General features: G+C 60.7%; 3 protein-coding genes across 4 annotated transcripts; 2 read left to right on the forward strand and 1 right to left on the reverse strand.

Annotated features, from left to right (window-relative positions):
• Positions 1-551: 551 nt before the first annotated feature.
• On the reverse strand, positions 552-5,288 carry LRRC3C (leucine rich repeat containing 3C). The gene is made up of 2 exons (XM_064174591.1): positions 5,223-5,288; positions 552-3,344 (listed from the first exon to the last, which is right to left on the reverse strand). The coding sequence occupies exon 2, from the start codon at positions 3,264-3,266 to the stop codon at positions 2,487-2,489; it is 780 nt and encodes a 259-aa protein (XP_064030661.1). The 5' UTR covers positions 3,267-3,344; positions 5,223-5,288; the 3' UTR covers positions 552-2,486.
• On the forward strand, positions 4,029-10,262 carry LOC135191720 (collagen alpha-1(III) chain-like). Its single transcript, XM_064174250.1, has 5 exons — positions 4,029-4,117; positions 4,423-5,490; positions 5,566-6,529; positions 8,116-8,312; positions 9,797-10,262. The coding sequence occupies exons 1-5, from the start codon at positions 4,029-4,031 to the stop codon at positions 10,260-10,262; spliced, it is 2,784 nt and encodes a 927-aa protein (XP_064030320.1).
• ORMDL3 (ORMDL sphingolipid biosynthesis regulator 3) lies at positions 10,007-23,209 on the forward strand. Of its 2 annotated transcripts, none has more exons than XM_064174158.1 (4): positions 10,007-10,116; positions 15,267-15,474; positions 18,129-18,280; positions 18,952-23,209. In XM_064174158.1, exons 2-4 carry the CDS (start codon positions 15,301-15,303, stop codon positions 19,085-19,087), a joined length of 462 nt encoding a protein of 153 aa, XP_064030228.1. In that variant the 5' UTR covers positions 10,007-10,116; positions 15,267-15,300; the 3' UTR covers positions 19,088-23,209. The 2 variants fall into 2 exon arrangements, with proteins under 2 accessions (XP_064030228.1, XP_064030227.1); XM_064174157.1 differs by lacking the exon at positions 10,007-10,116 and adding an exon at positions 10,447-10,815.
• Positions 23,210-23,942: the final 733 nt, after the last annotated feature.

A 23,942-nucleotide genomic window follows, 5' to 3' on the forward strand; every position in this document is an offset into this window, starting at 1 on the left:
TCCCTGGAGCGAGAGCTGTCACCGCGCGTTAGGGCCCAGGTGGCAGCTCTGTGGCACCGCAGCTCCGGCAGGCGCCGTGCGGGCAGAGAGCTGCTGGCAAAGCAAGGCAGAGCCCCGACCGAAAATAAAGGCTTTGGCATCAGGAAGGGAATGTCCCACACAGTGCCCGGGTCTGGTTTGGTGGGCACAAGAGCAGGGAGCAGAGCAGGGCCCCCAGCGAAGCATCCCGGAGGGCAGCAGTGGAAGGTGGCTCAGGGGATGGCACCGTGCCAGTGACCTGAGCCCCACCGGCAGGGCAGAGCCGCAGGTTGTTCATTTATTGAAGGCAGAGGCAGAGTTACCAAGGCTCTGGGTGTCCTGTTTCTGAAAGCAGCAGACCAGAGGCACCCAGCAGAGCTAGGCCTGGCCCTGGCAAGCCATCAGCTGTCGTGGGCACCCTTTGTCCTTCCTTTGTGGCCAGGGTGGGGACCAGGATGCTCCTGGCACAGGGCAGGAGGGGGGGATGCCACCCACCTCAGCTTCTCTGGTGGACACACAGAGCAGGCACAGGCTCCAAAGTAAAAGCCAATTTATTGTTGTATAAAGTAAGAACATGAAAGGTCCCTTAAACAAAACACAGGTTGGGTCAGACGGTCCCGGGCATCGCCACGGGCATGAGAGTGGCCACCCCGGGGATGCCCACGGGTGAGCAGCACCTGGGGCCATGGTGCAGCCTCTGGCAGTGGCTTGGTCTGGTGTCCCCCCAGCCCCTTTTACCTCCACAGCCTGTTGTGATGGTTTGGAGCTGCCGTGGGGCTGTGGGCCCAGGGGATGCCCGGGCTGAAGCTGGGGCATTTGTGCGTGGCAGAGCCTCCAGTCTGCGCTGGCAAAGAGGCACTTGTGGAAGGCCAACCCTGTCCCACGGCTCCCACTGGCACAGGGGCACCGGGGCCACAGCTCTGCCTGCGCTGAAACGTGCTGCCCACACCGGGGGCTGAGGTCAGACCTGGCAATAAGCCCCCCTGGCTGTGCCAGGGTAGCTGGAGCCAGTTCTGGCCTGGCACAGGGGGTGTTCAAGCAGCTTTGGTTGGTGCTCTTGGTGAATTAAGGCAATTTAGCTTCAGTTGGTTTAAAAATCAGTGGGCAAAACCAGCGAGCCAAACTCACTTAGCTCAGGGCCAGGTGCCTGGTTGGTAGAGTCTGGGTCTGCTCTGGCTTTGCTCTGAGTCACTGCTTGGACCCTGCGTGCCCGAAGGTGGGCACCAACCACAGACCCCACACCCCCACCCACACCAGCACCCGCTGCCACAGCCTCGCCTCTACCTCTACCCACACCGGGAACGTGCAGCCCAATACTGGAAGTGTCAGGAAGGGACTCTGGGTCGTTCTGGGGGCGATTGAGGCTCCTGCCAGCGGCGTGGGGTGGGCAGAGGGCAGAGGAGCCGCTCCGGGTCCCTCTGTCCCTGCTCCCTGTCACAGTGACCGGTCGGCAGCTCTCGAGTCCTCGGGGGCGAGGTGAGAGCTCTGCTCCGGAGCAGGCTGCTGCTGCCCACCTGCAAACACCCACCCGGGAAGCCCCGGGGGGAAACCTGCTTCCCCCCCAACCCCCAGCATCCCGGCGGGGTTGGACACACACACACACCCCCACGCTGGCCCCCTCGGCGGCTCTCCTCCAGGGGCAGCTGCACCCCGCGGTGGCCCTGGAGAGCTCAACCCCAGAGGGGAAGGTGCTGAGGTCTGCCCCATCCACCCCCATGCCACTCACTTCACGTGTCCTGGGAGTGCCAGGAAAGGAGCAGGGAGCAGCAAGAGGCTCAGATGGGAGATGGAGCAGCACTGGCTGGTACGAGTGCCAGAGCTGGGCACCCTCGGACCTGCCTCTTGCCTTTCCCAGCTGATGTGTCCTCAATTCCTGCCTCGTCCTTTGGTCCCACCAGGCTGCGGGCAGAGCCTGTGGCACTCCCGGGGGCAGTGACCCAGCAGGACACTGACCTTGTGGCTGTACCGCTCCTCCCCCACAGCCCGGCGCTGCCCACTGCCCGTCCAGGCAGGATGCCAAGCCCAGGCTGCCCAGGCTGCCGGGAACCATCCCTTAGGCATCCAAGGCTGAGCCAAGGAAGGATGAAAACCCTGATGAGTGCCCCAGGGGATCTCTGCAAAGGAAATAGAAAAGTTTGAAACCAAGTCTGATCGTCCAGGCCGGTCGGGTGCCAGGGTGGCACTCAGGGTTTCTCCATGACGCCAAGGTGGTAGGCGGCTACCACGGCTGCTCCGTGCCCATTGCTGTAGCCACCCCCAGCTGCAGCCACTTCACCCCTCGCTGTGCCAGAGACAGGCACCCACCAGCTCCCGCTGCCAGATGCCAGTTCCCAAGGAGAAGAGGACGAACCCAGGACTTGCTCCCGCGCGGTGCCAGCAGCTCTTGGCAGCTGCCGCAGCCGTGACCAGGCTGCGGAGTGCCGATGCCCAGCGCCGCCAGTCCCCGCGGCCCGCGGGGTGCCAGTGCCTCACACCACGGTGCTGATGGTGGACGACTCCTCCGACCTGCGCTGCTTGCTGGGCAGGGACTTGAGATACTCCAGGTGGCGCCTGGCATCCTCCTGGTTCTGCCGCACGTAGTAGACCAGGTAGGAGATCACCATGGCGAACCAGCCGAACATGGTGACCAGCATGGCGATGTCTGTGGTCTTCTTGTAGACGTTGCAGAAGTCTGTGTCGGCCATGACCTGCAGGAAGGCTTTGCCCACATGCTCCTCCTGGGCAGAGGAGTCGCAGACGATGCCAGCCGAGGAGCCAGCCGCCAGGTCCACCGTGCGGACCAGCTCCTGCAGGCGGCAGTCGCAACGCCAGGGGTTGTCGGACAGGTTGACCTTGGCTTTCAGGTTGCTGAAGGCTTCTTTGCTGACCGATGCCAGCCTGTTGGCAGACAGGTCCAGGGAGTGCAGGTGCTCTGCCAAGCCCTGGAAGGCTCCGCTCTCGATGCTGGCGATGGCATTGTGCGACAGATCCAGCTCCAGCAGCAGAGGCAGGTCCCGGAAGGCGTCGCGGGGCAGGAAGGGGATTCGGTTGGAGTCCAGGTAGAGCTTGTTGGTGTCGTTGGGTATGTCCCTGGGCACCTCGGTCAGGCGGGCGTTGCTGCAGCGGAAGGTCTTCAGCCCCTCCTCTTCCGAGGGGTAGCAGCCCTTGGGGAATGCAGCGGCTGAGAGGAGGCTGGAGGCCAGGAGGAGGCTCTGCAGGAGCAGCCACATGGTCACCGAGCGGAGGGGGACCCTCTGGGCAGCAGGCATGGTGCCACCTTGCCTTGGTCACGGGGACACCAGCCCGGCAGCTCACACCCGTGGTGGTTTCAGCTGGACTTGGAGCATCTGAGACAGAGACGGCAAAGGGGCAGCGTCAGACCAAGGGTGCCAAGAGGCAGAATCACCACTGTGCCCTCTGCCAGCATCAGAGCTACCCCAGCACAGCGGGATGGGGACCGGGGTGGGGACGAGGCCAGCCCAGCAAGGCTCACACATCCCCTACGCCTGCTACCAGCAGCCTCACTCAGGGCTCCTGCACAGCAGGATCAGGCCCCGAGTGGCCAAATGAAGCTGCAGCTCCTGCGTGGCAGCAGCTGGACCATAACAAACGGAGAGGCTCAGGCTGAGCCAGAGGTGGGGGTGAGCTCCAGCCCCGCCGAGGTCACTGCTGGAGGCTGAGATCCCACAGCAGCAGGCAGCAGGACGCAGCAGCGAGGCGAGCCCCAGCTCCGGCTGAGCCCCAGGGACCACAACAAGGAACAGAGGCCGAGCAGATTGCCAGCAGTGCCAGAGGCACGCACCGGGCATTTCCCTTTTGAGGGGAGGGGCACAGGTACGCGGCTGGGCACCGCTGTCCCCTGCCCGGTGCCATCCCAGGCGCGGGGTCGGGTGCCCGCATCGCCCCGTGACCATGGTCCTTTATTCCGGAGGGGAAAAACGTCAGCAGGAGAGAAACAAAAACAGCAAAAGGAAATCCACTGGAGCTGAGCGTGCAGAGAGTTCCCAGGGTGGCAGCAGCAGATAAGGGCCATGTCTGAGCCCTACGAGCGCTGCCCAGCTCTGCCAGCCACAGGTCCCTCCGCAGCCGTGGGCCACAGAAGGTCCCCGGCAAGGCCACAGTGAGGGAGACATCGAGGCAGGATGCAGGAGCTCTGCTACCTCCCCACCGTTAAAGGTACCTGGGTGAAAGGGCACCCCCTTGGCACCCCACCAAGGAAAGCCCCGTGCTGTGGGTACCCCCACACTGTGCCAACTGGGCACCTCCTGGGCAAGCTTGACTGCTGGTCCCGCCAAGCCCCCGATGCCCAGAGCGCTCTGGCCCCTGGCAAACGTGCTTTGGGGCTGCCCAGTGAGGGGCAGAGTTGCCCATCCAAGCATGGCACAGCCTAGGCCAGCACCTCGACTGCTGGGCACCATAACACAGCCCACCCGCGCCGCAGCACCCCAAGGTCACCCCAGTGTCAAAGCGACCCCTGCACTGCCAGCCCCACCCCGGGCTCCGAGGGGTCCCCGAGCGGGACCGGAGCTCAGAGCTGCCGAAGGGCAACAACGGGAGCCCAGCCCTAGGCTGGCACCTCCGCGGAGAGAGGGAACCGCCCCCGCCCCCCAGGTCTGCACGATGTGACCTGGGGGAGCCTCGGGACCCCCGTCCCGCTACCCGGGGACAAGCCCATGGCCTGGCAGCCCGGGATACCCACCGGGCTGAGGCGGGAACCTGTTCCCAGGCACCGGGGGTGCTTCCCCCGTGGAACCCAGGGGGCCCCCGCGAGTGGGACGCGGTTCTCACCGGCCCCGCGGGCTGGGGGCTCGGACGATACCCAGCCGCGGTTCTGCGCAGCGAGAACCGGCACAACCCGCCCCCACCGCCACAACGTCCCCAGCCTGCAGCCGGGAGCGGGGGGTCCCCGGTCCGGCACCGGGACACGCCACCAGCCTCGGGGAAGGCGGTTGTGGTTCCCGGGGGCTCGGGGCGATTACCCGGTTCTCCCTCACGAGCTCCAGGACCAGCCATGCAGCCGGAGATGCCCGGGGATACCCCCCCGGCCCCTCTTGGCTCCGGGGGCGTTGCAGGCGAGGGAAGCCCCGGTGCTTCCCCGGGGGAAGCTCAGCTCGGTGCTGCCGGGGACCTCCCTCTCCGCTGCCTCCCGCCCTGCCCGTTCCCATCGCCGGTGTCCCGGGGAGGAGGGGGCGGGGGAAGAGAAGGGGGTCCTGGTGAGGACTCACCTGCCGTGAGCAGCCCCGCGGCGGCGGAGCGGCCCCGCGCCCCGGGCCGGAGCGGCCGCGCCCCGCGCAGCGCGGCGGGCCCGGAGCCGGCGGCGGCGGGGCCGGTGGGCGGGATCCTCCGCCCGGGCCTCCCCGGGGCTCCCCGCCCCCGGACCGCCCCGCCGGGGGGGCCGGACAGCGCCGAGCACCCCCGGCCGAGCACCCGGAGCTTTTCCAGCTCCCCTCCCCGCCCCGCGGGAGAGATTCTGCCCCCGGTCCTCAGCCCAGGGTTGGGGGAGAGGGGGGGAAAAACCGGGGAGACCTGACCAGGAGCTGCCGGGACCCCCGATCCCGGAACAATCAGAGCTAGCATCTCCCGGAGAGACCCCCGTCCCGCCGCCTGTGCCCTCCCCGCCCCCGAATCGTCTCCTGAGCATCCCCGGACCTCCGGACCCGCCAGTCCCCCGGTGCTCTGCACCCCGCGGCTCTATCCCCGCCGCCTCCCATTGTCCAGAACCCTCCCAGCTCCTCCACAGACCCCGGGGCGAGCAGGACCCCCACACACACTGCGGCGGGATCGGGGTCTCCACACACACCGGCAGCCCCCGCCCGGCACCGGCATCGTTTCCTCGGGGAAACCCGAGCTGGGGCGGGGAGGACGGAGGGCAGGAGGGGCCCGAAGCGGCTCCCCAGCCCAGCCCCAAGCTGCCCAGGACCGGGGCTCGCTGGACCGGGCAGGAGCTCCGTGCTGCACGGGGTCCCGCCGCCCCGGAACACCAGAGGGGCCGGCTCAGGACCATGGAGAGCGGCCGCCGTTACCGGGCCCCGGTGCGTCCGGGGTCTCCGAGCTGGCCGAGACCCCCCCCCCCCCCCCCCCCCCCCCCCCCCCCCCCCGCTGCTGCTCAGGACACCACCGAGGCTGCAGCTCCGCCATCACCGAGGGGCGACCCAATGGGACCCCGGGTTGCAGGGCCAAGGTCGGGCCCTCCCCGCGATGGAGCAGCGGCCGCCAGCGCCCCGGTCCCGGTTCTCCCGGCGGGAGGGAGAGCCCGGCCCTGGGCGGCCGCATTGTGCCGCTGCTCGGGGAGGACCAGGCGGTTAGCAGGCTCCTGGCCTGGATCTCGGCTCCGTTAGAACAAAACCTGCCGGGAGAGACGCGGCCGGGCAGGGCCGGAGCCAGATGCCCTCCCGGGACCCTCCACGCTCCCGGGGGAAGACGCCCGGGCTCCAGCCGGGGCCGAGCCGGTGGTGCAGCAGGAGCCGGGACCGGTTCCACACTTCAGGGTGCTGCAGCCAGCGAGGGGATTGGTGGTTTGGCACACACCAGGGTGAGCTGTGGGCACGGCTCCAGGGCTGGGCTGCCAGCGGTGCCACGCTCGGGATGGTCCAGGTGGTTTGGTCATCGCTGGGGCTGGGACTCGAGCCAGGCCCGGTACAGAGCTGGGGGTCACTGGGGCAGGGCTGGCCTGGGACACGGCAGCAGTCAGAGAGCCACAGGCAGTGCCCTTGGACCCCTTGGCTGGCATCTGCCCACTTGGCAGGGAGCAGAGCAGCCATGCGCTGCCCACCATCGATGCCAGCACCACCGGGAGCTGTGCACAGAGCAGGACTGGTGCTGAGACCCGCTCTGAATCACACAGGGACAAGGCCTGCGGGAATCAGGGTGCCAGGCACGGCCCTAGGGGTGCTCAAGCTTTTGGGTCACCGAGCAAAGACCCCCCAGGTCTCCCCCTCCCCCTGCAGGGGATTCATGTGCCAGGACACAGCACCCAGTACCCCAAACCCCAGCACCTGCAGTGCAGCACCACCCTGCACAGACCCTTCCCCGCTGCAGCTGCAGCAAGGCTGGCTAAAAATAACCACCACTGGCACCACGCTGCTAAATATAACCAGCATCGACCGGGCAGCGGCACCGGGAGAGCGGGAGGTGGGCACAGCCCAGCAGCAGCAGCAGCAGGAAGGGCCTGGGAATCGATACGGGCACAGACCCGCTGGGAACAGGGAGAACCCAGGGCCAGGCAGCTGGCGGATGGGGCTGGCTCCCTCCCCCCCCACTTGGGAAACCCCCTGCCCCCCGTGCTGGGGTTCCCTGAGCTCGGCGTGGGGAACCCACGGAATGGGTGTCCCCCTCCCGCCCCCGCACTCTCCCCGGCAGCGAAAGGCTGCTGCTTGCTGCCGCCGCCGCCGCTGCTGCTGCTGCTGCTGCTGCATCACCGAGAGGGATTTAATATTTATGGGGGGTTAAAAATAGCTGCCGCAATCAGCTTGCCCCTCACGTGCGGTGCCAGCGGGGGGCGGGGAAGCTGCTAAATCCGATGGCACCGCGCTCGGGGAGCTCAGGCAGGCAGGAGGAGGGATAAAAATAGAGCCTGCCGTGCGTGCCCGGCTTCTCCTGCGGGGCAGGGCTGCATCCCGTGGGAGCTCCCCGCCTCGGCGTGTTGGCATCTCTCTTCCTTCTCACACGCTACCCCCCACCCCATCCTCCCGTGGGATCCCCCCGCCTTTGGCACACTGGCATCCCTCACACCTCACCCCCTCCCTGCTCCCAGGGGATCTCTCACCTTCGTACAGCAGCATCCCACACACCTCACCCCCACCAGTGAGGGCACTCTGGAGAAGCTGGGCAGAGACTTCGCTCTCCCTGGTGCCCATGAGCAGCCCAAGAGCCGCTTTAACCACATGTGTGCCCCATGGTGCCCAAGGCACACCGGGAGCAGTTTCCAGAGCTCTGGCTCCTGGAAACAGCCCTGGTGCCCTGCCAGCAACACAGTGCCAGCACATGGCACACAGGCAGCCCCAGCCCTGGCAGCCAGTGAGGTCTCCATGCCTTTGCCACGCTCAGCAGGCACCAAACCGCCTGCTGAGAGCTGTCTCAATCCTGAACCCAGTGCTGGGACTGGCTGGGGATACACAGGGTCAGGATGCCCGTCTCCACCTGGCATGGAGGCTCCGGGGCACCCGCCTCGGGGAACCCTCGGTGCCTTCTGTACCCAGCAGCGCTGTGAACTCACCCCGGCCGAAGCGGCAGGCTGGGAGCTGCCACGCAGGGCCAGGGGTGCTGCGAGTGGCACCGGCTGAGCTGCAGCATGGGCAGCCAGGGAGCATCACCCTGTGGGTACCACAACCAGGACTCTGCTCAGGCGCAGGACCCGGGCACAGGTCCTGGCAGGGGGGTTGCAGCACAAAGCGGTTTCACGGTGTGGCAGCCGCCGGCGGCACAAAGCCTGGCACAGATGGCCGAGCGCACCGGGGGACTCTGGCGGCACCAGGGATGAGCTTTGGTCGTCCTGCCAACAAAAGGCAGCAGATGGTCCCCACCGCGCCCCCAGCACGGGAATCCTGCACCCCCAGACCCTCACCTTAGCCATCCCGCCCGGGCTGAGATCGGCCACTGCCAACAGCCAGGGGCTGAGCCCCACAGGGTGCAAGCCCTGAGCAGAGTGGAAGCACCCAGAGGGCTCTGAGCCCTCCAAGGCACAGCCCTTGGGCAGGGTGGAAGCACCCAGAGGGGTCCGAGCTCCTCAAGACACAGCCCTTGGGCAGGGTGGAAGCACCCAGAGGGGTCTGAGCTCCTCAAGGCACAGCCCCTGGGCAGGGTGGAAGCACCCAGAGATGTCTGAGCCCTCCAAGGCACAGCTCTTGGGCAGGGTGGAAGCACCCAGAGGGGTCTGAGCCCTTCAAGACACAGCCCTTGGGCAGGGTGGAAGCACCCAGAGGGCTCTGAGCTCCTCAAGGCACAGCTCTTGGGCAGGGTGGAAGCACCCAGAGGGCTCTGAGCTCCTCAAGGCACAGCCCTTGGGCAGGGTGGAAGCACCCAGAGTGGTCTGAGCCCTCCAAGGCACAGCCCTTGGGCAGGGTGGAAGCACCCAGAGGGCTCTGAGCTCCTCAAGGCACAGCCCTTGGGCAGGGTGGAAGCACCCAGAGGGGTCTGAGCCCTTCAAGGCACAGCCCTTGGGCAGGGTGGAAGCACCCAGAGGGCTCTGAGCTCCTCAAGGCACAGCCCCTGGGCAGGGTGGAAGCACCCAGAGATGTCTGAGCTCCCCAAGACACAGCCCTTGGGCAGGGTGGAAGCACCCAGAGGGCTCTGAGCTCCTCAAGGCACAGCCCTTGGGCAGGGTGGAAGCACCCAGAGATGTCTGAGCCCTTCAAGGCACAGCCCTTGGGCAGGGTGGAAGCACCCAGAGGGCTCTGAGCTCCTCAAGGCACAGCCCTTGGGCAGGGTGGAAGCACCCAGAGGGCTCTGAGCCCCTCAAGGCACAGCCCTTGGGCAGGGTGGAAGCACCCAGAGGGGTCTGAGCCCTTCAAGGCACAGCCCTTGGGCAGGGTGGAAGCACCCAGAGGGCTCTGAGCCCCCCAAGGCACAGCCCTTGGGCAGGGTGGAAGCACCCAGAGGGCTCTGAGCCCCCCAAGGCACAGCCCTTGGGCAGGGTGGAAGCACCCAGAGGGCTCTGAGCCCCCCAAGGCACAGCCCTTGGGCAGGGTGGAAGCACCCAGAGGGCTCTGAGCCCCCCCAGAACGCAGCGCCCGAGCGGGCTGGAAGCTCCTAGAGGGGACTGAGCCCCCCCCAGATGTGAGGACTTTCCGGGGGGCTGCAGCCCCAGCTCAGGACTGACCGAATCGCGGTACCGTGAACCGGAGGAGCCACCGGTCCCCAGCAGCGGACCGCGCCAGAAGAGCTGCAAACCCTCCCCCCGGGCCCCGGCCCCGCTAAGCACAGCCCTGTCCCCGCCCCGGGCCGGCCTCTCCCGGTGCTGCCGGGACTACAGCTCCCGGCGTGCCGCGGCCGTGGGCTGGGACCTGCCGAGGTGGCCGCCGGGAGCGCACCGGGGCGGCGGGGAGCGCGGCGGAGTCAGCCCCGGCCCCGCCGAACCGAGCCGAGCCGGGCCGGGCCGGGCCGGAACCAGGCAGAGCAGCAGTGAGTGCGGACCGGGCGCGGCGGCTCCTCCTCGGTCTCTCCCGGGGCTCCGGAGCCGACCTGCGGTTCGGTGGGGCCCGGGCTGGAGGCCGAGCTCCGTTCCCGGAGCCGCGGGTGGGGGTAGCGGGAGAAGAGGCCTGGTTTGAGGCTGTCCCGGGAAGAACGAAACACTCCCAAAGAAACCAACCGGGGCTGGGATGGGACCGGAAAGCTCCGGGACGCGGAGGGGTCCCCGCGGCCACGGCTCCGGGGGGGGGGGGCGGGCGGGGGGCGGGCGGGTCCTGCTCAGGGCTTTGGGGGGAGGTGAGCGGGGTCCGGGACCCCCACGTGCGGCCGGAGACCCCCAAACGGCTCCTCGGAGCTGAGCAGGAAGGGACCGAGGGAGGCCAAGCCTCGGCTGCTCCTCCTCGCCCCTGCCCCGGGCCGCCGCAGCTCCTCCTCGGCCCCGAGTCCGGCGGCTTGGGGGTCTGGAGCCCAACCCTGCTCTGCCGCCGGCCCCACCGGCTGCCCGCCCGCTCACCGGGGCTGCCCCGCGGCTCTGCAGCCCCCCACGGTCTGCTTTGCAGGCTTCTCGACGTTGGAGAAGACCTCCAAGATCATCGAGCTCCAACCGTGCCAGCTGCTGGGCTGGCAGCTCCACCAGCTCCATCCAGCTCCTCCTGGCATCCCAAGGAGGAACCCAGCAGCTGTGGGGCTCAGGTGCGAGAGAGTTTCATGGCCCTGGTGGTCGCAGGTGAACGGTTGGACCCGATGAGCTCAGAGGTCTTTCTCCCACCTGAGCAATTCTGTGGTTCTATGCCAAGTCCAAACTCCCAACAGCCACCAGGATGTGAGGTGGTGGTGCCAGGGCTGGCAGGTGGTGCTCTGGGCAACCACCTTCGCCGAGGTCTTTGGTGAACCTGAAGCTCTGGTTGAAACCCTCCTGCCAAGAAGGGGTTGGAATCTGTACTGGCTGGGGAGCTGGTGATTGCTGGTGGTGCCAGAGATAGGCATCTGGGCTCCCCGGGGGCAGCCTGGCAGCATCGCCGTGGCTGGCATGCTGGGAACACTCGGGAAGATCAATCGAGATAAAAGCCCCGACCTGAGTCCTTCCCTCTGCAAAGCTCCTGCCAGGGACTGAGCCAGAGCAGGGTGCAGGGCCCAGGCTGTGATCCTGCAGGGGCTGCGAGGAGAGCGATGCCCCTGCTGGGGCCAGGGCACGGGGGGCTGGGCACAGGCAGTGGGGAAGGGGCTGCACCTCGGGGTGCTGGTGGCGTGGTTGTGGTCAGAGGCTGTGGGTCCTCTGCAAAGGGGAAGCTGCTGGTGTCATTCTCTTCCCCCCTCCCTTAGAAGTGGGGAGATGCTGCAAGAGCTCCAAGCCCCCCAGCATCTGTGCCAGCAGAGCTGTGGGCAGGGAGCAGGACATGGAGGATCAGGGGAAGGGCTCAGCTCCACCATCTGCTCTCACCCTTGACCACAGCCAGGACTTCTCCCCTCCTAGGATGGGCACTGTCCAGTGTCAGCACAGCCTTGACCTTCACACTGGCTCTGGTGAAACATTGAAAGCTCTCCTGTCCCCAAATGGCTGCAGTCCCAGTGGGAGAGCAGAGCTCCTGTGCCAGCCGTGCCAGGGGCAGCCAGAGGTGCTCCTGCTGCCACAGTTCCTGCAGCTGAACAGATTCCCACTGGAAAATCAGAAGGCAAACAAAGTGGGATGGGGGCAGGGATCAGACCTTTGGGAGCTGCTGGGCCAGGCTTTTGCAACACCGTGTGGTGCTTGCTGCCTGGTGTGGGCATGGGGCTTGGGCAAGGGCTGCAAATGCCAGGGCAGAGCGGGGGCAGATGCCCAGACAAAGAGGATTAAGGTGGGGAAAGAGAGGACTGGAGAAGCAGAGAACTGTCCCTGTTGCAGGGCTGATTGCTTGGTGGCTTCACCTGGACCTCCTGGCACCCACCACACCCTCTTGTTTAGAAAGGAGGAGACCAGGGCAAGGAGGAGGATTGCTTCACAAACAGCTTCCAAGGTTGGCCCTGGGCACCCTGCTGCAGGTTTGCCCTTGCCCTGGTCTGCAGCAGGGCCCGAGGAGAAGCTGCTCTTTGCTCTATGAGAATCCCACTCGTGGGTGTCCTCAGCTGGGAATGCCACTTCAGTCCCAGGCGGGCGAGGTGCAGCTCTGGCTGAGGGTCTGCCAGCTCCTGCTGCCTTTTGGTGACCTCATTTCCAAAGAGGAGGGTCTCAAAGAGGCCTCCTGCCCACCCCCACCCCTCCAAAGAGGAACCTCCATTCTTTAGCTTGATGGTGAAGCCCCCAGGGAGGTTTCCCACCAGCTCCACCCCAGCATCAGACCTCCTGCCTTGTTCCCTCCCTGCCAAGTCTCAGCCCTGCAGTTGTCTCCTTCCTCTGTGCTGCTCCTTGCAGGCTCTGAGGGCTTTCCTCAGCCTCTCTCCAGCCTAACCAAAGCCTTTCCCTTCAGGCTGTCCTTGCAGGTCATGGTTTTTTCCTACACCTCTGCTCATTCTCACTGCTTCCCTCCTTGGATTCCCTCCAGAACTGGACAGGATCTAGCTGAGGCCTCAGCAGTATCCAGAAGGATTATTCCCAATGTCTGGCAAAGAGCACTGTTGTTTACACATTCCACAGGGCTCTTGGCCTGCTTTTTTCTGTTGCAACAAGATGACTTCTTTGCACTGGTGCCATGCTTCACCACGACCCCTCCACTGCCCTCCAGAAGCCCTTCAGAACTGCACTGGATTCAGGATGGAGCCATTCTCCCTGCTAGGGCTGAACCCTGCCTCCAAGTCCTGCTCCCAAACCAAGCTTCAGGCTTCTCCCTCCTGTCCTGTGACCCAGGAGGCAAGAAAATGAGCACCCTGCAGCCTCTCCTCCAGATACAAGCCCTGGGACTGACCCTGGGTAGCATTTGCTCTGCTCACCCAGCAGCTCTGCCTCGCCACTGCCACCCACAACAGCCAACTGCACACTGGGAAGAGGTTGGGAAGTTCCAGGAAGCATCCCAGGAGCCAGAGGCTTGTGTTTGCTTCATGTCCTGGTCCTGGGTAGGAAGGATGGCAGGCCCAGGGAGCTCTGGCAGGAGCACACAGGGGGTGTGATGAGAGCTGACTCTTGCTCACCTCCTGGGACTGGGAGAGCTGGAGAGAACAGAAGCAACTTCTTCCAGCTGTGGGAGCCACGGGGCCAGACAGCAGGAAACAGCCCTCAGCGTGGGGTCCTCTGTCCAAGGAGGTTCTGACCCTGTTGTCTAATGAAGCTACATCCCTGTGGGACACAGCCAGAGATGAGTTTATGCCAGAAGGTCTCTGCTCTGAGTGTAAAGAAGCTCAGCTTCACAGCAGGTCTGAGTCGTGCTGTTTCCTGGAGTCCCTGGAAACCAATAAACCCAAACTCTCCTCTTCCCAGGAAGCTTCAAAGCTGACCAAATCCTGCTGCTGCTCACTGCAGCAGCTCCAAAACCTGCTCCCACACCTGCACCATCCACAGGGCACTGCCCCAGAGCTGTCCTCCTTCCTCACCTTCCTGCTATTGTTCAGCTTAGCATCTCTCTGTCCTCCCTGCCTGGCAGATGTTCCTTCCAGGGAGGGGAAAAGCCATCTCCTGCAGTTCCTGCTGCTGGACCATCCCAGCTCTTTCAGTTCCTGGAGAAGATTCTCATTCCTTCCCTGCAGGGGAATTATTTTTGTTGCCTTTTTTTTTTTTCACTCTCCCCTCCCTCCACCCCAGTCAAGTCTTAAATTGGAAGCAAACCATCTGAGGCAGCCCAAGAGCCCAGCAAGCCTGCAGAGCAGAGCCCTGCTAATTGAGTTGAGCTCATTAGGAGATCTGCTGATAGAGAGCTGCGGTGCCTGCACGCTGCAAACCCTCCTTGCTCTCTGCCTGGCTTCAGGGCCTGCCCAGCCTGGAAGAAGCTTCCCTTGCTGCATGTCTCAGCACTGTGGGGATGGTTTCAGAGGTGTCTGTAGGCTCATTGGGATCTTGTCAGGCTGCTGTGGGGATCAACTTTGGCACCTTGGCTCCAGGAAATCCTCTCAGCAGCTCACAGAGGATGTTAGGAGTCAGAAGGGACCTCTGGAGATCTTCAGTCTAGCGTAGGTGGCACAGGAACACATCCAGATGGATGCTTCTGTCCCTGATGAGCTTCCCACACTCCATTCCCACATCTTGGCCATTCCCAGATTCAGCTTCCCCTTGGGAGTGGAGCAGAGGAGGGAGGTGGCTCTGTGGCTTTGAAAGCAGAGTTCAGGTTTGCTCAACAGCAGGACAGGGCTGAGAGCCCTGCAGAGGGACCTGGCCAGGCTGGATGGGTGGGCAGAGGCCAATGGGATGAGACTGAACAGGGCCAAGGGCAGGTTCTGCACTTTGGTCACAACAACCCCAAGCAGCACTGCAGGCTGGGGACAGAGTGGCTGAGAGCAGCCAGGAAGAAAGGGCCCTGGGGGTGCTGGTGAATAGTAGGCTGAAGATGAGCCAGCAGTGTGCCCAGGTGGCCAAGAGAGCCAGTGGCATCCTGGGCTGGCTCAGGAGCGGTGTGGCCAGTAGGACAAGGGAGGTTCTTCTGCCCCTGTGCTCAGCACTGCTCAGGCCACACCTTGAGTGCTGTGTCCAGCTCTGGGCCCCTTAATTCCAGAGATGTTGAGGTGCTGGAAGGTGTCCAGAGCAGGGCAGCAAGGCTGGGGAGGGACCTGGAACACAAACCCTATGAGGAGAGGCTGAGGGAGCTGGGGGTGTGCAGCCTGAGGAGGAGGCTCAGGGCAGAGCTCATTGCTGTCTACATCTACCTGCAGGGAGGCTGTAGCCAGGTGGGGTTGGGCTCTGCTGCCAGGCACCCAGCAATAGAACAAGGGGACACAGCCTCAAGTTGTGGCAGGGGAGGTCTAGGCTGGATGTTAGGGGGAAGTTGTTGGCAGAGAGAGTGATTGGCATTGGAATGGGCTGCCCAGGGAGGTGGTGGAGTCACTGTCCCTGGAGGTGTTCGAGAAACGACTGCCTGAGGCACTTAGTGCCATGGTCTGGTTGACTGGCCAGGGCTGGGTGCTAGGCTGGACTGGATGATCTTGGAGGTCTCTTCCAACCTGCTTGATTTTATGATTCCCCAGGTGATTTGAAGTGTGTGTGTGCTGGGCGGGGGGAAAACTCTGACCCACCTCTGCTTTAGTTCCAGGGGCATTCGTGGCACAGAAGGAGCCAGCATGAACGTGGGCACTGCCCACAGCGAGGTGAACCCCAACACCCGGGTGATGAACAGCAGGGGCATCTGGCTGTCCTACGTGCTGGGCATCGGGCTGCTGCACGTGGTGCTGCTCAGCATCCCCTTCTTCAGCGTGCCTGTGGTCTGGACCCTCACCAACATCATTCACAACATGGTAAGGGCACAGCCTGGCTGAGGGGCACCCAGAGGTCAGCTCAGCTCCGATCTGTTCAGGTCTCTGTTGACACAATTCTCTCCTCTGTGTTTCCAAAGACCCAGGGTGAGTTACTCAACCTGCTCACCTCAGCTGGCACCTTTGCCCCTAGGTCATGGATTTCAATCCAGCTTTGGTCCTGATGAGACAGCAAAGATCTGCTGAGGCTGCTCGGGGTGGGGAGGGACACACACACACTGAATTCATTTGCCTGAGGGTTGAGTCCCTTTGTCATGTGCACCCCTCCCAAAAGAGGAGCAGCTGAGATGGGCACAGAGGTTGGCATGGCAGCTTTTGCTCTGTGGCACAGCCTGAATTGGCCTCAGAGTTAAAAAACATCCCAAGGGTCAACCCCAAACTTTGCTCTGATTCAAGTGAAAAGGAACTCCAGGAATGGATCATCTCCTCCTGTGGATCAGATCCCTGACTTGAAGGGATGTCAGAGCCCTATGCTGGGGGTACAAGGTGGGCACAGCACACAGACACATGTGCCAGAGGCACTGGAGCAGGCAAAGGTGGCAGACGCTGCTGTGTTTGACTCACTGGTGTGCCTCTGCCATCCTGTTGCACAGGTTTTGGGTCCTGAGCAGCCTCAGGCACAGGAGACACAGGGAGTCTGTTAGAGCTGTTGTGACCTTTATTTCAATCATCTCAGAGCCAGAATAGTGCAGAGAGACAAACCCAACCCCTTACTGGGATGCCAAACTACAAACCCACCAACTAGAGCTACCCAGGGCTCAGCTCATGAGCTGCCTGCTTCTGCCCCAGCTTCTTCCCTCCAGACTCTTCTGAGTGGCCCCCAGTGACAGGACAAGAGGTCATGGGCATCAATTTGAACGTGAAGAGGAACTTCTTTACTTTGAGGGTGGCAGAGTACTGCAACAGGCTGCCCAGAGAGGTGCCCAGGATGGAGTCTCCACCTCTGGAGCAGATTCATCTAGGGCAAGCCACACAGGAACACATCCAGGTAGGCCAGGACTCCTTTTGGCCCATCTGGATGTGTTCCTGTGTGCCCTGCCCTAGATGAATCTGCTCCAGAGATCATTTCCAACCCCTGCCATGCTGTGATGCTCTGACTCCTTCTCCTCTTCTGGCAGCTCAAACAGTTAGGTCCAGGGCACAGGAAGGACCTAAAGGCGGATGGAGGTCAGACCTGGGCTGCAGCCAGGCAGCTGCTCTTTATCTCTGCCCTGTGCTCCACCACAGCAGGAGACTCTAATCAGAGCAGCACCAGCCCCTCGCTGCCTGCAGCTCCATCAGCCTTGTGGCACCACACAGGGCAAGTCTGGGCTAATCTGATCCCACACATCCCAGGGCCCCAATCTCCAACCACCTTCTTGGCTGACACCCAAGAGAGGCCTGGCAGGAAGCAGCTCAGCTGAGCTGGCCTGGCTGGCAGCCTTTCTCCCAGGACTGCCTCCCTCCTCGGCTTGCTCTCCAGCAGCCTCCCTCTAGTGGCGTCCTCCAGGCTGCTGCAAGCGCCACAGCTGAGCTGTGCTGACTGCAGCTGAGGGGATGGGAATAAGTTGGGTTGGAAAAGACCTCCAAGATCATCCAGTCCAACCATCAACCCAACCCCACTATGGCCACCAAACCATGACCCCAAGTGCCATGACCGAACCTTTCCTGAACACCTCCAGGGATGGGGACTCCACTACCTCCCTGGGCAGCCTGTGCCAATCCCTGACCACTCTTGCAGGTTCCTCAGCTACAACCTAACCCTCCCCTGCAGCAATTCCAGGCCTTTTCCTCGCCTTCTATCACCTGATACTAGTGAGAAAAGCCCAACCCCAGCTCATTACAACCTCACACAGATCACAGCTATTAGGGGTTGGAAGGGACCTCCACAGATTACTGAGTCCAAGCCCTGGCAGGGCATGACCAGAGAATCCAGTGCAGGTCACACAGGAACACATCCAGACAGGGCTGGAAAGGCTCCAGAGAAGGACTCCACAACCTCTCTGGGTATCCTGTGCCAGGGCTCTGAGACCCTTACACTGAAGTTGGGCCATGGGGATGTTCAGAGGGCTGAAGCACCTCTGCTATGAGGACAGACTGAAAGAGTTGGGGCTGTGCAGGCTGGAGAATAGGAGATTCTCAGGTGACCTTCTTGTGGCCTTCCAGGATCTGAAGTGGGCTACAAAAAAGCTGGGGAGGGACTTTTTGAGGCTCTCAGGGAGTGACAGGAGTGGGGGGAATGGAGCAAAGCTGGAGGTGGGGAGGAAGTTGTTGAGCAGGAGAGTGGTGAGAGGCTGGCAGGGGTTGCCCAGGGAGGTGGTTGAGGCCCCATGGCTGGAGGTGTTTAAGGCCAGGCTGGCTGAGGCTGTGGGCAGCCTGCTCTAGGGTAGGGTGTCCCTGGGCATGGCAGGAGGGTTGGCACTGCCTGCTCCTTGTGGTCCCTTCCAACCCTGCCTGATTCTATGATTCTCAGTTCTTCCTTGCATTGAGGTGGAAAATCCCTGTGCTGCAGTTTCCATCCATGACCTCCTCTCAGGAAGCCGCAGAGCACAATGAGGTCTCCTTTCAGCCTCCTCTTCTCCTGACTGAACACCTCCAGCTCCCTCAGCTGCTGCCTGCAGTGCCCTGTGCCCCATGCTGCCCTTGTCTCTCCCCAGAGCATGTACATCTTCCTGCACACCGTGAAGGGGACTCCCTTTGAGACACCAGACCAGGGCAAGGCTCGGCTGCTGACACACTGGGAGCAGATGGACTACGGAGTGCAGTTCACAGCCTCGCGCAAGTTCCTCACCATCATGCCCATCGTCCTGTGAGTCCTCAGCTCGCCCTCAGCTGGCAGAAACTGCAGGCTGGGTGGTGGAGAAAAAAGCATTTTTAGGCTGCTGGTATGGAATGGGGGTTTGTGAAGCACCTTTTCAGGCTGTGGTGGTGTTGGGTCAGCGGTGGGATTCAAGTCGTAGAATCGGGGAATGGGCTGGGTGGGAAGGGACCTTCAAGGTCAGTCAGTGCCACCCTCCTTCCCCTGCCATGGGCAGGGATATCTCCCACAGGCAGGGACACCTCCCACCAGAGCAGGTTGCTCAAGGCCTGGAACTCCTCCAGGCAGGGGGTTATCCACAGCCTCCCTGGGCAACCTGTGCAGTCTCTCCCCACACTCACTGCCAAGAATTTTGTCCTCATCTTCAGTCTCAATCTGCCCTCTCCCAGCTCAAAGCCATTGTCCCTCATCCTGGCACCACAAATCCTCACAGAAAGGCCCTCCCCAAATCTCCTGCAGCCTCCTTGAAGGCTATTCTAAGGTTTTTCTGGAGCCCTCTCCAGACCAAACAACTCCCAACATCTAAGAGGTCTTTTCCAACCCAAACACTTCTGATCCCTTTGGGGCAGCTCCTGCGCCCATCCTCCTCCCCTACTCCTGCTGTCCTGGGAAGCACCAAACACTGATCATGATTTCCCCTCCCTCTCTTCCCCCCATCCCAGGTATTTTCTAACCAGCTTTTACACCAAGTACGACCGGATACACTTTGTCATCAACACCATCTCCCTGATGAGTGTCCTGATCCCCAAGCTGCCGCAGCTCCACGGCGTCCGCATCTTCGGCATCAACAAGTACTGAGCCTGGAGCCCATCGGAAGAGGAGCAGGGGAAGCTCCTTCTCTTTTCCCCCCCATCCTGGCTCCTCAGCCCTGCACACACACTGGGGACTGAAGCTCACAGCAGCTGTTGCAGGCAGTACCTGACAGACACACGCAGCATGCTGGCTCCTCCTGCCCAACAAAGCCTATGCCGGCTCCTGAGTAGAGTAGCGGGGAGCAGGATGCACGCCGCTGGGTTCCCTTCTCCTCCCAGCCTCCTCGCTAGGTGCAGATAACAACACTGAAACTCTGGAGGTACGAGGGTGAATCCATCCCAGATCCTGAAGGAAGAGAAAGAGGGATTGAGGGAGGTGGGGGGGGAAGGGGAAGCTTTTTTAGTGCTGGTACTATTGCTGTGGTAAATGCACTTTACAGTAGAGCTCCCATTCTGAAGCTTGGTGCTTTAAGCAGTTAGGTGAGGTGAGGGGGGAAATTCAAAGGGATGCAGCCAGACTGTCCCGAAAACTTGGATTGTTTGGGGGAGGGTGGAGTTCCTTTTTAAATTTTTTTGGAGGGGAGGGGTGAGGGAAGAGAAGAACTGATTTGATTTTGACACCACTGAGGAAAGAAGACAGCACAGGAAGGACCAACCTGCGACTGGACAAAGCTTTCAGCTCTTGACGGTACCGTTTGTGGAGGGTCAGGAAAGAGATGAACAGATCCCAAATCTTAACCTTTGTTCTTTTCATCTTGTGTATCCAAATTTCTCCCAAATTCCTCATTTTGTTGGTGCTGGTTCTTTTTTAAGCACATTCCAAACACTGAGGCAGTGCAGTGCTTGGATTAAGGGCTGCAGGTTGTGTTTAGTGATCGACCACAACCACCACTGAGCATCTCGGGACACACAGCAGGGCAGACCTTGAAGGCTGATTTGATTTCACAGAGCCAATGGGTGACTGCAGCTGGAGCATTTCTCCTCAGTCCAGCTCTTGGGTTGCTTCAGTCTGTCTGCACATTCCTGGGATTTGCCAGGGGACTTCAGTCTGGCTCCAGGTTCCGTTTGGTTCCACCTGAAGCCTGTCGCTCAGCTCCACGCACAAACCCTGCAGCAGCATCCCCTTGATGAGCCCTGAGGGGGAAGCAGCACCAGGCTGAGCTCCCAATGGGAGATTCTTTCCTCTAGGAACAAAACTCAGCCTTTTTTCCTCCTTAAAACTGCCACCTGAATAAAGCAGGTTCAGATCTCCTGGGTAAGACAGCTTCCTGCTGCTCCCAAGGGGGCCGTGATGGGTGAGGTGGTTTCTCCTCATGCCAGCTGTGGCTTTGTTGTCTTAGCGCTTAGATCACCTCCCTTTGGTTAGAAACATCTTAAAGATGCTAATTTTTGGTCCTGCATTAGCCAATTCTAGCTTTAGAGGTCATAGTGGATATTGCTGAGTTGTTTGCTGGGCTGAGTATAGGATATGGGTAGGGGAAGGTGAAGGCTGTGCAGATCTTGCACTGCTCCAGGTGTTATTTTAGGTGAGCTGCTTTACTGCCCTAAGCTCAGGCCTGGCCATTGCTGCAGAGAAGGCAACACTCAGTGCACCTCAGAGTGCTGCTGGAAGGAAGAGAATCAGAATAATTGGTGGGAAAAGGAGAAACAAAGAAGGGGGAAGGTATAAAAGAGTCTGGCTGGATCCTGAGGGCTGTTCTCCAGCAAGGGGGGTTGAGAGTTTGTTTGTTGGGGTGGGGAGGGGTTAAACCTTTTCAGCACCAAGGAACTGCTGATGAATTCAGGTACTGGGTGCCCTGAAGCTGATGTAGTCTTTAAGCTTTAAGACAATGACTTTAGAAATAGATTTAAACCAAACAGAGATAGTTCAGCAATCAGCTTGGAATTGGACAGTGTCAGTGCCCAGAATGCTGCCCGCTGGACAGAAGCTTTCTTTGGGTAGAAGGTGAGGGGAAAAGCAAACTTTGCTGTGACAGAAGCAGCTTAAAACCCATCACTGCTGCAGCCAAAGGTGCACTGCTGGCTTCTGAGGGGGTGCAGCTTGCACTCAGAGCAGGGTTGGTATTTTGAGTGTGAGCAGAAAGTGAAGGCCAAGGCCAGCTGAGCTCCGTGGAGTGCAGCACTTCACAGCTTCTTCCAAAGCCTGAGCTCTGAGTCTTTGAAGATGTTTGGGTTTTAACTGACACTGAGGACACCTGATCCTGTTGGGCTGAGTTAAAGAGCAGCTGTAAAATACAACAGGATCAGAAATGGTCCCCAAAAGGTAGGTTTTAAAAGCCTGAAGGCTAAAAGCTGTTAGGCAAAGCCTTAATTCTAACAGGAAACTTTTCTGCTGTAGCTTGTTCCACACTGAAGTAATTAAAAAGAAGACATTAGGCAGCTGGGGGTCCCCTGGCCAAGGATGTGATAGCAACACAGCTTTGCCATGGAACACCAGGGAGTGACTCAGAGTCACACAACTTCACCCAGGCAAGGGAAACACAACTGAAATGGTGGAGAAAAGGAGTGAGAGGGGTGAAGGAAGATTGTGTGTTAATGATGGAGGCTGTCAGTTATCTCCATGAGGTTAACAATTACCTGAACGATTCTGTAGCTGATGGCATCTTCCCCAGGGTCCCACTTCCCTCCTTCTTCCCCAAGGTCCCTCCTTCCTCAGGGTCCCTCCTTCTAGGTCAGCATCAATATTAATCAAAAGCAGACCCAGAACCCCCATGGTCATTGTCATTAAACCACAACTGCTACTTGTTAGGAGGACCTGAGGCAGTTCTGGCTGTTGGGTTCTGCTGGTCTCAGTGTAGGTTTATGGCTCCTTCCAGTTGGTTGTCACAGAGGTTGAGAGGTCTTAGCTCAGCTTCCAGCTGCCTGTGGTGGTGTGGAAGGACCAGACAGTGCTGGGTGTCCTGGAAGTTTACACTGCACTGGTTTGGGTTTGTTAAACCCAGGTGGAAGTGAGTTCAGCAGTGGAAGGCTGAGCTGGCACACACAGGGTACAGACACAGCACCCTCCTGGGGTACCTCGCTCCTGGGAAGGGCCAGCAGGATGCTGTGGGCAGGGTGAGGAGGGCTGAGGTGTGGACCTGCAGCTAAGTGAGGGAGAACCTTCAGCATGGAGAGGCAGAAGCACAGAGGCTGCCCAGCCCTCCTCTGAGACTGGAATCTTCTCCAGGTACCTGTGTGTGGGAGACAGTTGATTGTTACTGATTTTAGGTAGGATATGGATCACATCTGGCAGGTTTTCCTCTCAGACTTGTTCTGGCTGCCTGTGAGGAACATAGGGAGGAGAATTACAGGTGGGCTCCATCCTAGAACCAAGAAACAATCACTGGGGAAGGGGGGGAGAGGGGGGCACTGAACAGAGTTTTTTCCTCTTTAGTTCTGCCATGAATGCTGAAGGAGAAAAGCTGCACTTGAGCTGCTCACAGGCACTGGCAGAAGCCATCCCTCTGCCCCACACTCTCCTGGGCAAAGCCACTGCCAGAGCAGGAAAGCCAGGACACAACTGGAAACTTCCAAATGAAGGATCCTGTCTCCTGATCCCTTTCCCATAGCCAACAGGATGTCAGCCAGGCCAGTTCTGGGCAGGAAAACAAAACAAAAAGGCTTTAAATAGAGAAAAATCAAAAGCCTGAGGTCTTAGGACTGCTTCATTCCTGGGTACTTTGTTGAGGGGAGGGTTTAATCATTGTTTAATTTGTTTGTTTTTAATAGAAACATTGGAGCTGGCCTCTTGGAGAGGAGCCAGCAGCTGAGTTATCTTCTTTAACACATTCATATTTCTCCTGGTGACTTTAGGTTGCTTTTCTCTTTTGGCCTAAAGCCTCTTTTAAGCATGCAAGGGGAAAAACAAAAAGGATGTTTGTGACAACCTCTTCCTCCTAGGAGCAGTTTGTGAGCTCCATTTTGTTTGGTTTGGGGTTTTGGGGGGTTTTGTTTGGGGTTTTTTGGGGGGTTGCTTTCTTTTTAATGGGAAGTTGTGACGTTGTACAGAGTTTGAGGGTTGGCTGGTGGTTGTTTGGGGGTTTGTTGTTGTTGTTCCCCAGTAGCCTTTCTTTTTTGCTGTGTCTGCAGAAGTCTCACCTAGAGAACTTTCTAAAAGGAAAGTGTGAATATTTTTCTTACTCCTTTGTACAGTATTGGAAGAGAAACTAATAAAATATTCATGTAAAAACTCCTCTGTGAGGCTTTCCATCGCCACTGGGGCTGCAGAAGGGCTACAGGGAGGCTGAGGGGATTGGAACAGCTCTGTGGTGAGGAAAGGTTGAGAGAGTTTGGAGCTGTTGAGCCAGTAGAGGGCTACAGAGAAGCTGAAGGGAACTGAAAGAGCTCTGTGAGGAGGAGAGACCAAGGGCATCCTGGGGATGCATCAAGAGGAGTGTGGGCAGCAGGATGAGGGAGGCTCTCCTGATCTGCTCTGCCCTGCCCTGCTAAGGCCACATCTGGAGAACTGGGTCCAGTTCTGGGCCTCCTTCTGGAGAAGGACCTCAGGGAACTGCTGGAGAGGGCACAGCAAAGGGCTGCAGAGATGCTGAGGGGAACTGGAACAGCTCTGTGAGGAGGAGAGGCTGAGTTGGGGCTGTGGAGCCTAAAGAAGAGCAGCCTGAGGGGGGCTGAGCAGTGCTGAGCAATCCTTCAAGGGTGGGTGGCAGCAAGATGGGGCCAGGCTGCTGTCAGTGGTGCCCAGTGCCAGGACAAGGGGTAATGGGCACAGAGTGGAACATGAGAAGTTCCATCTGAACATGAGGAGGAGCTTCTGGAACTCAAGGGTGCTGAGCCCTGGAGCAGGCTGCCCAGAGAGGTGCTGGAGTCTCCATCTCTGGAGAGCTTCCAGCCCCACCTGGCTGTGCTCCTGAGTGCCCTTCTCTAGCTGCCCCTGCCCTGGCAGGGAGCTTGGCCTGGCTGTG

Source organism: Pogoniulus pusillus, chromosome 40 (assembly GCF_015220805.1).
Source record: "Pogoniulus pusillus isolate bPogPus1 chromosome 40, bPogPus1.pri, whole genome shotgun sequence".
Classification (NCBI taxonomy): Eukaryota; Metazoa; Chordata; class Aves; order Piciformes; family Lybiidae; genus Pogoniulus; species Pogoniulus pusillus.